Source organism: Pelophylax lessonae (genome assembly GCF_965119305.1).
Source record: "Pelophylax lessonae genome assembly, chromosome: 4".
Lineage (NCBI taxonomy): Eukaryota > Metazoa > Chordata > Amphibia > Anura > Ranidae > Pelophylax > Pelophylax lessonae.
In genome coordinates, this window is record NC_138771.1 from 562,564,114 (window position 1) to 562,577,717 (window position 13,604).

General features: G+C 42.5%; 1 protein-coding gene across 1 annotated transcript; it reads right to left on the reverse strand.

Annotated features, from left to right (window-relative positions):
- Window positions 1-7,770: 7,770 nt before the first annotated feature.
- Window positions 7,771-8,412, reverse strand: LOC309552774 (olfactory receptor 5V1-like; the record flags this gene model as incomplete). Its single annotated transcript, XM_082253689.1, has 1 exon — window positions 7,771-8,412. One exon carries the CDS (start codon window positions 8,410-8,412, stop codon window positions 7,771-7,773), a length of 642 nt encoding a protein of 213 aa, XP_082109815.1.
- Window positions 8,413-13,604: the final 5,192 nt, after the last annotated feature.

Genomic DNA, 13,604 nt, shown 5'->3' on the forward strand with positions numbered 1-13,604 from the left:
CAATTACTATTGTTTGTACCCCTAAAAGGCTAGGAGTAGGGGGGAGTATGGAACAGGCAGCACCCTCAAACCTTCAGAAGTATGAGATGAACCCCAACAACTTGGAAAGGTGGATCTCTCTCACACGTACCAACACAGACTATCCCCCAATTTAACTGATCCCCAGAGGTTTTTGATTAAATAGCGGAATAGAAAATATGATCCCAAAAAAGTGTATGTATATCACACGTACACAACCACACTAGGCCCCAATTACTATTGTTTGTACCCCTAAAAGGCTAGGAGTAGGGGGGAGTATGGAACAGGCAGCACCCTCAAACCTTCAGAAGTATGAGATGAACCCCAACAACTTGGAAAGGTGGATCTCTCTCACACGTACCAACACAGACTATCCCCCAATTTAACTGATCCCCAGAGGTTTTTGATTAAATAGCGGAATAGAAAATATGATCCCAAAAAAGTGTATGTATATCACACGTACACAACCACACTAGGCCCCAATTACTATTGTTTGTACCCCTAAAAGGCTAGGAGTAGGGGGAGTATGGAACAGGCAGCACCCTCAAACCTTCAGAAGTATGAGATGAACCCCAACAACTTGGAAAGGTGGATCTCTCTCACACGTACCAACACAGACTATCCCCCAATTTAACTGATCCCCAGAGGTTTTTGATTAAATAGCGGAATAGAAAATATGATCCCAAAAAAGTGTATGTATATCACACGTACACAACCACACTAGGCCCCAATTACTATTGTTTGTACCCCTAAAAGGCTAGGAGTAGGGGGAGTATGGAACAGGCAGCACCCTCAAACCTTCAGAAGTATGAGATGAACCCCAACAACTTGGAAAGGTGGATCTCTCTCACACGTACCAACACAGACTATCCCCCAATTTAACTGATCCCCAGAGGTTTTTGATTAAATAGCGGAATAGAAAATATGATCCCAAAAAAGTGTATGTATATCACACGTACACAACCACACTAGGCCCCAATTACTATTGTTTGTACCCCTAAAAGGCTAGGAGTAGGGGGGAGTATGGAACAGGCAGCACCCTCAAACCTTCAGAAGTATGAGATGAACCCCAACAACTTGGAAAGGTGGATCTCTCTCACACGTACCAACACAGACTATCCCCCAATTTAACTGATCCCCAGAGGTTTTTGATTAAATAGCGGAATAGAAAATATGATCCCAAAAAAGTGTATGTATATCACACGTACACAACCACACTAGGCCCCAATTACTATTGTTTGTACCCCTAAAAGGCTAGGAGTAGGGGGGAGTATGGAACAGGCAGCACCCTCAAACCTTCAGAAGTATGAGATGAACCCCAACAACTTGGAAAGGTGGATCTCTCTCACACGTACCAACACAGACTATCCCCCAATTTAACTGATCCCCAGAGGTTTTTGATTAAATAGCGGAATAGAAAATATGATCCCAAAAAAGTGTATGTATATCACACGTACACAACCACACTAGGCCCCAATTACTATTGTTTGTACCCCTAAAAGGCTAGGAGTAGGGGGGAGTATGGAACAGGCAGCACCCTCAAACCTTCAGAAGTATGAGATGAACCCCAACAACTTGGAAAGGTGGATCTCTCTCACACGTACCAACACAGACTATCCCCCAATTTAACTGATCCCCAAAGGTTTTTGATTAAATAGCGGAATAGAAAATATGATCCCAAAAAAGTGTATGTATATCACACGTACACAACCACACTAGGCCCCAATTACTATTGTTTGTACCCCTAAAAGGCTAGATGAGGAGTAGGGGGAGTATGGAACAGGCAGCACCCTCAAACCTTCAGTATGAGATTGTGTTCACTGTACCCCACAAAGATTGAGTTCACTGCACCCCACAATGATTGTGTTCACTGCACCCCACAAAGATTGTGTTCACTGCACCTCACAAAGATTGTGTTCACTGTACCCCCCAAAGATTGTGTTCACTGCACCCCACAAAGATTCTGTTCACTGTACCCCACAAAGATTGTGTTCACTGCACCCCAAAAAGATTGTGTTCACTGCACCCCAAAAAGGATGTTGTTCACTGCACCCCAAAAAGGATTTTGTTCACTGCACCCCAAAAAGGATGTTGTTCACTCCACCCCAAAAAGATTGTGTTCACTGCACCCCACAAAGATTGTGTTCACTGCACCCCAAAAAGATTGTGTTCACTGCACCCCAAAAATGATTTTGTTCACTGCACCCCAAAAAGGATTTTGTTCACTGCACCCCAAAAAGGATGTTGTTCACTCCACCCCAAAAAGATTGTGTTCACTGCACCCCAAAAAGATTGTGTTCACTGCACCCCACAAAGGATTTTGTTCACTGCACCCCAAAAAGATTGTGTTCACTGCACCCCAAAAAGGATGTTGTTCACTGCACCCCAAAAAGGATTTTGTTCACTGCACCCCAAAAAGATTGTGTTCACTGCACCCCACAAAGGATTTTGTTCACTGCACCCCACAAAGATTGTGTTCACTGCACACCAAAAAGGATTGTGTTCACTGCACCCCAAAAAGATTTTGTTCACTGCACCCCAAAAAGATTGTGTTCACTGCAGCCCAAAAAGATTGTGTTCACTGCAGCCCAAAAAGATTGTGTTCACTGCAGCCCAAAAAGATTGTGTTCACTGCAGCCCAAAAAGATTGTGTTCACTGCAGCTCACACACAGAAAAATGGATGTGGATCACTGACACCTGCCTATCTCCAATCCCACACCACACAGCAATATCGATTGTAGTTTGTAGAACACAGTTTCCCTAAAATTCAGCAGACTCTGTCCCTAACAGGATTGAGAAGAGATCGTAGATCAGGATTGAGTGCAGATTCACCCCACCCCCCACACAGCAATATCGATTGTAGTTTGTAGAACACAGTTTCCCTAAAATTCAGCAGACTCTGTCCCTAACAGGATTGAGAAGAGATCGTAGATCAGGATTGAGTGCAGATTCACCCCACCCCCCACACAGCAATATCGATTGTAGTTTGTAGAACACAGTTTCCCTAAAATTCAGCAGACTCTGTCCCTAACAGGATTGAGAAGAGATCGTAGATCAGGATTGAGTGCAGATTCACCCCACCCCCCACACAGCAATATCGATTGTAGTTTGTAGAAGACACTGACCCTATATAATTCAGCAGACTCTATCCCTAAAATGCCTACAACTCGCCCTGCCTAAACACTCCGACCTGTCCCTCAATTCTATCCGGACACAAATGGTTTTTTCCTGCCTATCTTTCCCTAATCAGCAGCCAGCACGTTGATGTGTGCTCTGTCCCTGAATCTAAGCAGCATAATGACGCCGCTGCGGCTGCCTCGAACTTATAAAGACTTGGTCACATGCTTCAGACGGCCAATCACAGCTACTGAGACATTTGCAGGCATGGCTGGGATGGCTTAAGGCACACCAGTTAAACGATTGTTGATTGGCTGTTGAAAGCCCGCCATGAAAAGAGCGCCAAAGCATGCAAAACCCGGAAATAAAACGACCGAACACGGATTTTTACCCGAACATACAGTAAAGTGTCCGTGTCCGTGTTCGGGTACAAAAAATCCAATTATTCGGTACGAACACGAATAATACAGTCCGTGTTCGCTCAACACTAGTTCTGACACCTACCAGAACCATCTGCCTACATACTCTCCCATATGCTTCCAACCTATTACATTGCAGATGGCACGTTTTTGATTTCCTTTTTCTCTTTTCTCAAACAATCTCAAGCTTTTTTTAATAGCGTGTGCTTAAAATTCCTCTTGTTGTTATGCATAAGATTTTGTCTTGTACCCAACTGTACATTTTACTTTTTCTATGACGTCTTAAGTTTATGGGAAAAAAAAGGTTACTCTGTTTTATCAGAAAACTTGAATAAAACAAAAAAAAAGCCCAATAAGTGTCAGCGGGGGGTGGGGGGTTTTTAGGGTTGGGGGGCGGGGGAGGGTTTGTTGGCAGGTGCATGCATGTATGCGCCTTAAACCCATAAGCAGGAAGCGATATACGGGTAAATTGCTGATTTTTTTAGTAGCAGCTACTCTTCCTTGCAGGATCTTCATGAAGTCACTCTGATGTGCCTGCTCATGTTTTGAAAAATTCTGATGCAAGGACAATCTGTGAGCCCACAACACAAGCAGCAGTAAAGGAGTCCTTTCTAAAGCCCCGTGCACACGGGCGGCATCGGCTGGTTCAATAGAAACCGGCCGACATTGGGCTTGTGTGTACGGCAGCTGGTCCAACAGAAGCCGGCCCAACATCTGGCTTCTGTCGAAGGGGCATGACCAAAAAAGGTCTGCAGCCCGGGTTCCGATCAGAGCTCTCAGCCAATGGCTGAGAGGGCTGACCGGAGTGTTCTGGTGGGGGAGGGGCGCCCCCCTCTCAGAACAGAATAGAACAGCAGGGGAGATCACTATATTAACATCAGATTTTTAAACTAGCAGTGTGTTCTAGGCTTAAGCCACATCCTGCTTAATCCAAGATTTTTTGATTGACAGCTAATTCCTTTCTATCCTTCTTTATAAGGATGTGCATGAAAAGTGCATGCTCTGCCACTGAAAGAAGTGGCTCTAAGACATATCCAGCAAGGAAATCTGGAGAACAGCAAAACTGTAACTGGGGACAAATATCATTGCAAGTGCACCTAGTAAGACGTATCAAGAGAAAGAGATCAATAAATAAATCTATATACATTGGGGATGTTCCACTTTTCTTCACCCCCCCCTGCCATATTTGTAAAATATATATATTTTTGGGAGGGCAAGTACCCTGTCCTACTTTTGCTTCGACCCCCTAGGCGATTGGTGCAGAAGTTAAGCCCCACCTCCCTGCTTGCAGCCTTCTGGGACAAGTCACAGGTCCCAGAAGGCTGCGTGTCCATTCTCAAGGTGCAGCGTAGCTCACACATGGGCAGTGAGGAGCCAGCTGTGAAGCCGCAAGGAGTCACAGCCGGCTTCCCCTAGTTAACATGCTGATGACAGGGACCTGAAGGCAAACAACCAGCTCAGGTGAGGACAGCGCTGGATCCCTGGGCAGGTGAGTGTCTGTATATTAAAAAATGTGCAGCTACAGTTTTTGTAGCTGTGGACTTTTAATTTGTGGAAACCTTGGTGAAGCTCCTTTTTAAGCACCTGACATATTTAACCACTTCTGGACCGGAAGGATTTGCCCCTTTAATGACCAGGCCATTTTTTGCGATTCGGCACTGCGTTACTTTAACAGACAATTGCATGGCCTTTCGATGCTGTAACCAAATAAAATTTATGTTCTCTTTTCCCACAAATAAAGCTTTCTTTTGGTGGTATTTGATCACCTCTGCAATTTTTATTTTTTGCGCTATAAACAAAAAAAGGGCGACAATTCTGAAAAAAAAAAAACAATATTTTTCACTTTCTGTTATATAACATTCCCAAAAAAAAAAAAAAAAATTACAAATCAAAATTATTTAACATTTGTTTTCTGCTACATATTTTTGGTAAAAAAAATCACAATAAGCGTATTTCGATTGGTTTGCGCAAATGTTAACGCATCTACTAACTACGGGAAAGATTGATGTTATTTTTATTGGTTTTTTTTTTACCAGTAATGACGGCGATCTGCGATTTTTAGCAGGAATGCGACATTGCGGCAGACAGATCGGACTGCTAACTGACTTTTTTGACACTTTTGGGGGTACCAGTGACATTACTACAGTAATCAGTGCTAAAAATATGCACTGTTACTGTAATAATGAGACTGGCAGGGAAGGGGTTAACACTGTGGGTGATCAAGGGATTAAATGTGAGCCTAGGGGAGCGATTCTAACTGTATGGGGGCGGGGCTTGTGAAATGACCATAGAGACCTGTGATCCTATATAGAAGGATCACAGGCACTCTGTGATCATTCCAGAGAGCAGAACTGTCGGCTGTGTTTACAACAGCTGACCGTTCTTCTCTCTCAGCGGGGAGCGATTGCGGGTGGCAGGCGGGAATCGGAGCCGCCTGCCCTGTGCATCGGAGTCCCCGCTGCCCCCTAGCTGCAGGAGCCCTACGCCGGTCTGCGGCGGGCGGTCCGGAAGCCGTTAAAAATGTTTTACTTCCATGACAAGTCCAAATGAAAAAAAGGGGTTTATTCCACATTTTAGGATAGTAGGCACAGCCATGCAAATCATTAATTTTGAAGAAAATTATGATAATACTTAATAATGAGGCAACATCTTAGCATTGTCAGCCTGCAACAGGAAATGCTTTCACTGTCAGGTTCTCCAGATATGATACTTTGCAACAAATTCACTTAAATCTATTTGCTTCAGTATACTGTTAATGGTTAGGCATGATGGCAATCATATTTTTTACATATGTTCCTAATATTACATTTATGCATTGCATACATTACTTGGCGATAGTAGTGTTATGTAAAAGTATCAGCCAAATGATTACACAAACAGCAATGTGCAACTTGATGTTTACTGTATAATTACAAGATAAACTAAAAATGCTAATGAAATGGTTAAGGGATATGTAACAGGCATAAGACAATATACAACAGGCAGTACAACTATTGTAATACAGGGCTTACTAGGGTTAGTTCCCATAAAGGCCCCTAGGTGGCAGCTCAATATAGAATAACAGTATCTAAGAGAACAGAGTATACGAAAAAAAATCACTATATTCAATTAAACACATCACAGTACAGTTCAGTCTAGTAAAAATACATTTTCCCTGGGGATAACACCTCCCTCACAAGGAGGCTGGCTGTAGCTGGTAGCCCAGATGATTGACCACAGGATCTTCAGACAGACTCCACAGAGGGAAGGCAGAGGGAAGGTGAAGGTCTGTGGTCTGAATGTCCAGGTAGTGGCAGAATTCCCAGGAGTGGGTGTACAAGGAGGAGGCTGAAGATACAGGACCACCAAACTGGAAATACATTATTCTGGGGCCAACTAGCATAGTGCCCACCACAGCTACTGGGGCTTAAGATGAAGCTCTTGCACTCCCATCTGGCAGCCTACTTGCTGAATGAAGGAGGATCTCCCACCTGATGACAACTAGAGGCAGTTTAAAGTGGTTCTAAAGGCAGAAAGTGGTTTGTTTATCTTAATGCATTCTATTTATTAGGGTAAAAACATTCTGCATGAACCCCCCAGCCCCCCTTATACTTACCTGAGCCCAATCTTGATCCAGTGATGTGCATGAAATCAAAGGCTCTCTCGGTTCTCTCCCTCCTCAATTGTTCGGATACAGCAGCAGGAGCCAATGTCATTCCCACCCAGTGAGAAATGAGGGAGTGGGGCCGAGTCCCACTCTGTGTGTCCGGACTCAGGAGCGAGCACACACGAGTGCCCCAATAGTGCACAGAGCAGGTAAGTATAACATGCCTATTATTTAAAAAAAAAATGTTTACAATCACTTTATTATCAAGTCAACAGATATAACAAGCATCTGTGAGAATGACTGCATAGTCAGCCCATTAGGACTCAGGCTCTGGCCTGGTTTCATTTGGGCTATTGCCAAACGTAGTTCTAAAAGTTCAGCCTCTTGCAGGGTCAGTGCAGGCAGATTGCTGTTTCCCACATAAACCTGGAGAATTTACATCTTTGTCCCAGTAGCTTGGGCTGGTTTATGTTGGTGTTGATTACATAGGGTGTAATAATAGGGATGAAATTGAGAGTCTATTTTTAATTGGTAGCATGTGCATTTATTGCTGATTTTGTTGCCACTTATTATCACGTTTGTTTTGGCAAGATGAGTATATGCGATATTTCCATATTTTCTTCCCTTGTTTATTGCATACATGGCATTGACCTCAAAAATATATGAATTATAGCACTATTTATATCTTTATTTCTCAAACTATAAATCAAAGGATTCAGTGTTGGTGTCACTGCCAAATAAAAGACTGAAAAGACCTGGTCCAGCTGCTCCGAGTTCTCTGAAGGTGGTATCATGTACATGCAGAGTAATGTTCCATAGAAGAGTAACAAGACAGTAAGGTGTGAGGTACACGTGGAGAAAGCTTTCTTCCTTTGGCCCACAGATTTCATTTTTAGAACATTTGAAATTATTTTAGTGTAAGACATCAAAATAAGCACAAAAGGACAAAATCCCATTAGTAAAGCCTCGATAAATATCATAGTTTGAAATTCTTTTTTATCACCACAAGAAATCTTTGTGAGAGTTTTAATGTCACAGAAAAACTGATTGAGGTTTGTAGCTGCACAAAAGGACAAACGGGATGCAAATATTGTAACAAAGAGAGAATTTGAAAATCCAGAGGTCCAGCAACCTGCCACCAGCAGATTACACATTCTTTTGTGCATGATCAGAGTATAATGTAATGGTCTGCAGATGGCGATGTATCTATCATAAGACATTGTTGTCAACAAACAGATTTCTGTGCAAGCCAAAGATGTGAAGCAATACATCTGGGTATAACAAGCTATGAATGAAACCTTATTATTTCCTGTTATAATTATGTCTAACAGTTTAGGAACCGCAACAGAAATGTATAATACATCTACAGTTGACAAATTACTTAAGAAAAAATACATTGGCTTTTGAAGGTGACTATCCAGAAATATGACCACAAAAATGATCATATTCCAAATCAGAGAAATGAGATAGAGGAGTAAAAATGTAGCAAATACCAAAAACAAGGGTCCACCATTCTTGGAAATAGCTATAATGTAGAAATCAATCTGATGTGTCTTATTCTCCATTAGGTTGAAAATTATTATTTTACTTTAATTATAATTGTACTTGACTTATTCTCAGTAATTGCTGATGTATATAAAGCATGCTTTGCATATCTTACGGCAAATAGGTTCACAATAACTTCCAAACAGCTGTATCATATTTAAATGTAGATGATAATTTCCTAAAGAGGTCATATTAGGGAAAGTACAATTGCCAGTCAGGGGAGTGAAAAAAGCCTATAGAAGCCTTTACAGAAAGAAAAAATATATTTATGAGTTGATCTTTTATGAAATTTTACAGGAAATTTTTAACCTAAAAAGTAATGATCTTACCCAGCTAAAACTATTCATGGACATTGATGGGGGATCAGGAAGGAATTTTTTTCCCCTGCTGTAGCAAATTGGATCATGCTTTGCTGGGGTTTTTTCGCCTTCCTCTGGATCAACTGCGGGTATAGGATTGTGTATATGGGATTGTATGGTTGGGTTTTCAATACTGTTTGTTTGTTTTTTGTTGGTTGAACCAGATGGACTTGTGTCTTTTCTCAACCCGACTAACTATGTAACTATGTAACATTGGGGATGACATAGACTATAGTTATCAGTAGTCTCTTTCTCTTACAGGCTTTGGTTTGCAGAGTTAGCAGGATCTAACCCCAATGGATGCCAGTAATTGAAAACTGTGTAAAGTCTACTTGCAAATGTTCTGTCTGGGGCAAATAACATACATACAGTATGATTGTAATATACAACAATAGGGTATGTTTTACATTTTCCCTAAGCAGTACTTTTAGGGAGATATATTGTTTGGATTTTACATATAGGAATAATCTAAACTATGAAACATGCCCACTTGTAACTGATCATTAGACAGGTATTTTACTAAATCCTTTAATCAAGTTATACATTCATTAAAATTCATTACAGCCATTAAAAAAATGTTGCTTCAGGCAGACTCTGGCTACACTACTGGCCACGGGTGTGGGGCTTCAACAGGGTTCTTTCTTTCCCTGTAATACATCCAGCCATAAATTTAAGCTTGGTACACACTAAACAAAATGTGTCCAGTTCAGCAGGGAAGAGTAAGGGTCTGTGCAGGCAACACCAAACTAGTTAAAGGAAAAATAGGGCCAAAACTCTTTTGGCCCTACTTTTCCAGTGTGTCACATAAGCACACTTAGTTCTGCACTCCTGTGACCAAGTTTCAGCCACCAGTAGGCTAAAATCCACTGATGGCTTACATCACTCAGCTGGTCAAGACCCTGGAGGAATCCCAACTTTAATGTCAGGATCCACTGAGATGCCTGACTGGCAGTTGGCTCAGCCCTGAGCTAGCCAGCCCCACCCCCTTCACATTTCTGGGCTCCAGTGAGTGCTAGAGGGGCACAGCACAGAGCGTTAACTGACCGTCACCATTCTGTGCTCAGAGGGAGTGATCAGCTATGTTTGATTGCTCAGTTCTCAGTCCTTGCGGCAGTGGGGGGCAGATGCAACATTGGACCGATGTTGCATCTGCCTAGGTGAGTATTTATTTTTATTATTTTGAAATCCCACACTTCTCTTTTAAACCCTGCTTTATGCGGCTTTCTTCATGCGCATGATTACTAGCATGCTAGAACAAGGGCCTTTTTCATACTGTTTCCACAGGTTTGAAAGCACACAATTGTCAAAAATGTTTTTGTTTGCTGTAACATTAACAATACCCTTTACTAGACAGAACTAAACCCACTAACTTAAAGGGGGTAATCACAGGAGGGAATTTTGCACCCAAGGTATGCTATAAAAATAAAATAAAATCAAGCTGTAAGCTTTGAGTGCAAATTCAAAAAATGTTATATCAACGCCTAAAATCAAAATAAAATATACTTCCTCAAACATACATATAAACCATAAAATCACATGAGAAGGATAAGTCAACAAAATCTTGTGCATACATTATAATGAATCAGTGCACAACTGTATCAAACTTATCAATAATGTTTATAAAGTTTGTAGAAAACAAATTATAATGCCCCAAACACAGTGATAAATGTGCAATTATTTCATAATCCATCTTTGTAATCAGTGCTCATAATGTTTGTGAACCATCAAATTGCTCTGTCCTATGTACAGTATCTCACAAAAGTGAGTACACCCCTTCCATTTTTGTAAATATTTTATTATATCTTTTCACACTGAAGAAATCACACCTTGCTACAGTGTAAAGTAGTGAGTTTACAGCTTGTATAGCAGTGTAAATTTGCTGTCCCCTCACAATAACTGAACACACAGCCATTAATGTCTAAACCACTGGCAACAAAAGTGAGTACACCACTAAGTGAAAATGTCCAAATTGGGCCCAATTAGCCATTTTGCCTCCCCTATGTCATGTGACTCGTTAGTGTTACAAGGTCTCAAGCGTGAATGGGGAGCAGGTGTAAATTTGGTGTTATCCCTCTCACTCTCTCATACTGGTCACTGGAAGTTTAACATGGCCCCTCATGGCAAAGAAATCTCTCAGGATCTGAAAAGAATTGTTGCTCTACATAAAGATGGTCTAGGCTTTAAGAAGATTGCCAAGACCCTGAAACTGTGTTGGCCAAGACCATACAGCGGTTTAACAGGATAGGTTCCACTCAGAACAAGCCTTGCCATGATTGACCAAAGAAATTGAGTGCATGTGCTCAGCTATATATCCAGAGGTTGTCTTTGGGAAATATGCGTATGAGTGCTGCCAGCATTGCTGCAGAAGTTGAAGGGGTGGGGGTTAGCCTGTCAGTATTCAGATCATAAGCCGCACACTGCATCAAATCGGTCTGCATGGCTGTTGTCCCAGAAGGAAGCCTCTTCTAAAGATGATACACAAGAAAGCCCGCAAACAGTTTGCTGAAAACAAGCAGACTAAAGCCCTGTACACACGCACCGATTGTCGGCCGAAACGATCGGCCGTCTTTTGTCCGGTGCTGTCCTGTCGGTTGAAAAGTGCTAAAGACTGCACACGAATTTTGTCGGCCGACAACAGCCGACTGCAGAAGTGATGTCATGTGATGGTTAACTTTCCGTGTGTTTTTTCTTCTCTGAGCATGCCCAGTCTTGCTCATCTGCTGTTTGTCGGCCGAATTCTGTACTGACTGAGGAACAATCGGCCGTTCTGGCGTTGGCCAACAAAAATTTTAAAGCCTGCACACCAGATTTTGTTCGGCCAAAAAGTCACAGTCGGTTGTCGGAAGCATCATACTAACAAGCCGACAATCGGCCGATCGGACATTGGCCGAATATGTACGGCCGACAATCGCTACGTGTGTACGGGCCTTAAGGATATGGCTTACTGGAACCATGTCCTGTGGTCTGATGAGACCAAGATAAACGTATTTGGTTCAGATGGTGTCAAGCGTGTGTGGCGTCAGCCAGGTGAGGAGTAAAAAGACAAGTGTATTTTGCCTACAGTCAAGCATGGTGGTGGGAGTGTCATGGGCTGGAGCTGCATGAGTGCTGCTGGCACTGGGGAGCTACAGTTCATTGAGGTAACCATGAATGCCAACATGTACTGTGACATACTGAAGCAGAGTATGATCCCCTCCTTTGGGAGACTGGCCTGCAGGGCAGTATTCCAACATGATAATGACCCCAAACACACTTCCAAGAGGACCAAGGCCTTGCTAAAGAAGCTGAGGGTAAATGTGATGGACTGGCCAAGCATGTCTCTAGACCTAAACACTATGGAGCATCTGTGGGGCAACCTCAAATGGAAGGTGGAGGAGCACAAGGTCTCTAACATCCACCTGCTCCATGATGTCATATCATAGGAGTGGAAGAGGACTCCAGTGGCAACCTGTGAAGCTCTGGTGAACTTCATCCCCAAGAGGGTTAAGGCAGTGCTGGAAAATAAAAATATTGACACTTTGGGCCCAATTTGGACATTTTCACTTTTGTTGCCAGTGGTTTAGACATTAATGGCGGTGTGTTGAGTTATTTTGAGGGGACAGCAAAATTACACTGTTATACAAGCTGTACACTCACTACATTACATTGTAGCAAAGTGTAATTTCTTCACTGTTGTCACATGAAAAGATATAATAAAATATTTACAAAAATGTGAGGGGTGTACTCACTTTTGTGAGATACTGTATAGGGTTCATTCTCCTTTATATCCTATAGTGAACACATTTTGTGCTCAGATGAAATCCACCTCCCCCCCCCCCCAAGGACATACTCTCGCCTTCTAAAGGCCCGTACACACGTAGCAATTGTCGGCCGTAAATATTCGGCCACCGTCCGATCGGCCGATTGTCGGCTTTTTAGTATGATGCTTCCGACAACCGACTGCGACTTTTCGGCTGAACAGAATCTGGTGTGCAGCCTTTAAAATTTTTGTTGGCCAACACCAGAACGGCCGATTGTTCCTCAGTCAGTACAGAATTCGGCCGACAAACAGCAGATGAGCAAGACTGGGCATGCTCAGAGAAGGAAAAACACACGGAAAGTTAACCATCACATGACATCACTTCTGCAGTCGGCTCTTGTTGGCCGACAAAATTCGTGTGCAGTCTTTAGCACTTTTCAACCGACAGGACAGCACCGGACAAAAGACGGCTGATCGTTTCGGCCGACAATCGTTGCGTGTGTACGGGGTTTAAAGATGACTTTAAATGCAGTAAGGTCTCACATGCTTGTTTATTTAAAACCGGGGTAAGGCAAAGTTATTGCAGTGCTTGTAACCGCACTTAGGACTCCAAGAGTACTCAGCAGAGGTTAACCTTAAAAGACAACATAGTGCTTTCTGCAAACAAACATAATTATTAGCCATATAAAAGATGCACCTACATGTGGGTAAAACTAAGATTGCTTTAAAACTTCATCTTTCAAAGCTCAGATTGACAAGGCTGATAGGTAGTTGGGACTGTGTATTAGCAGAGATCAGAGATCCACTGCAGAAGGGCATC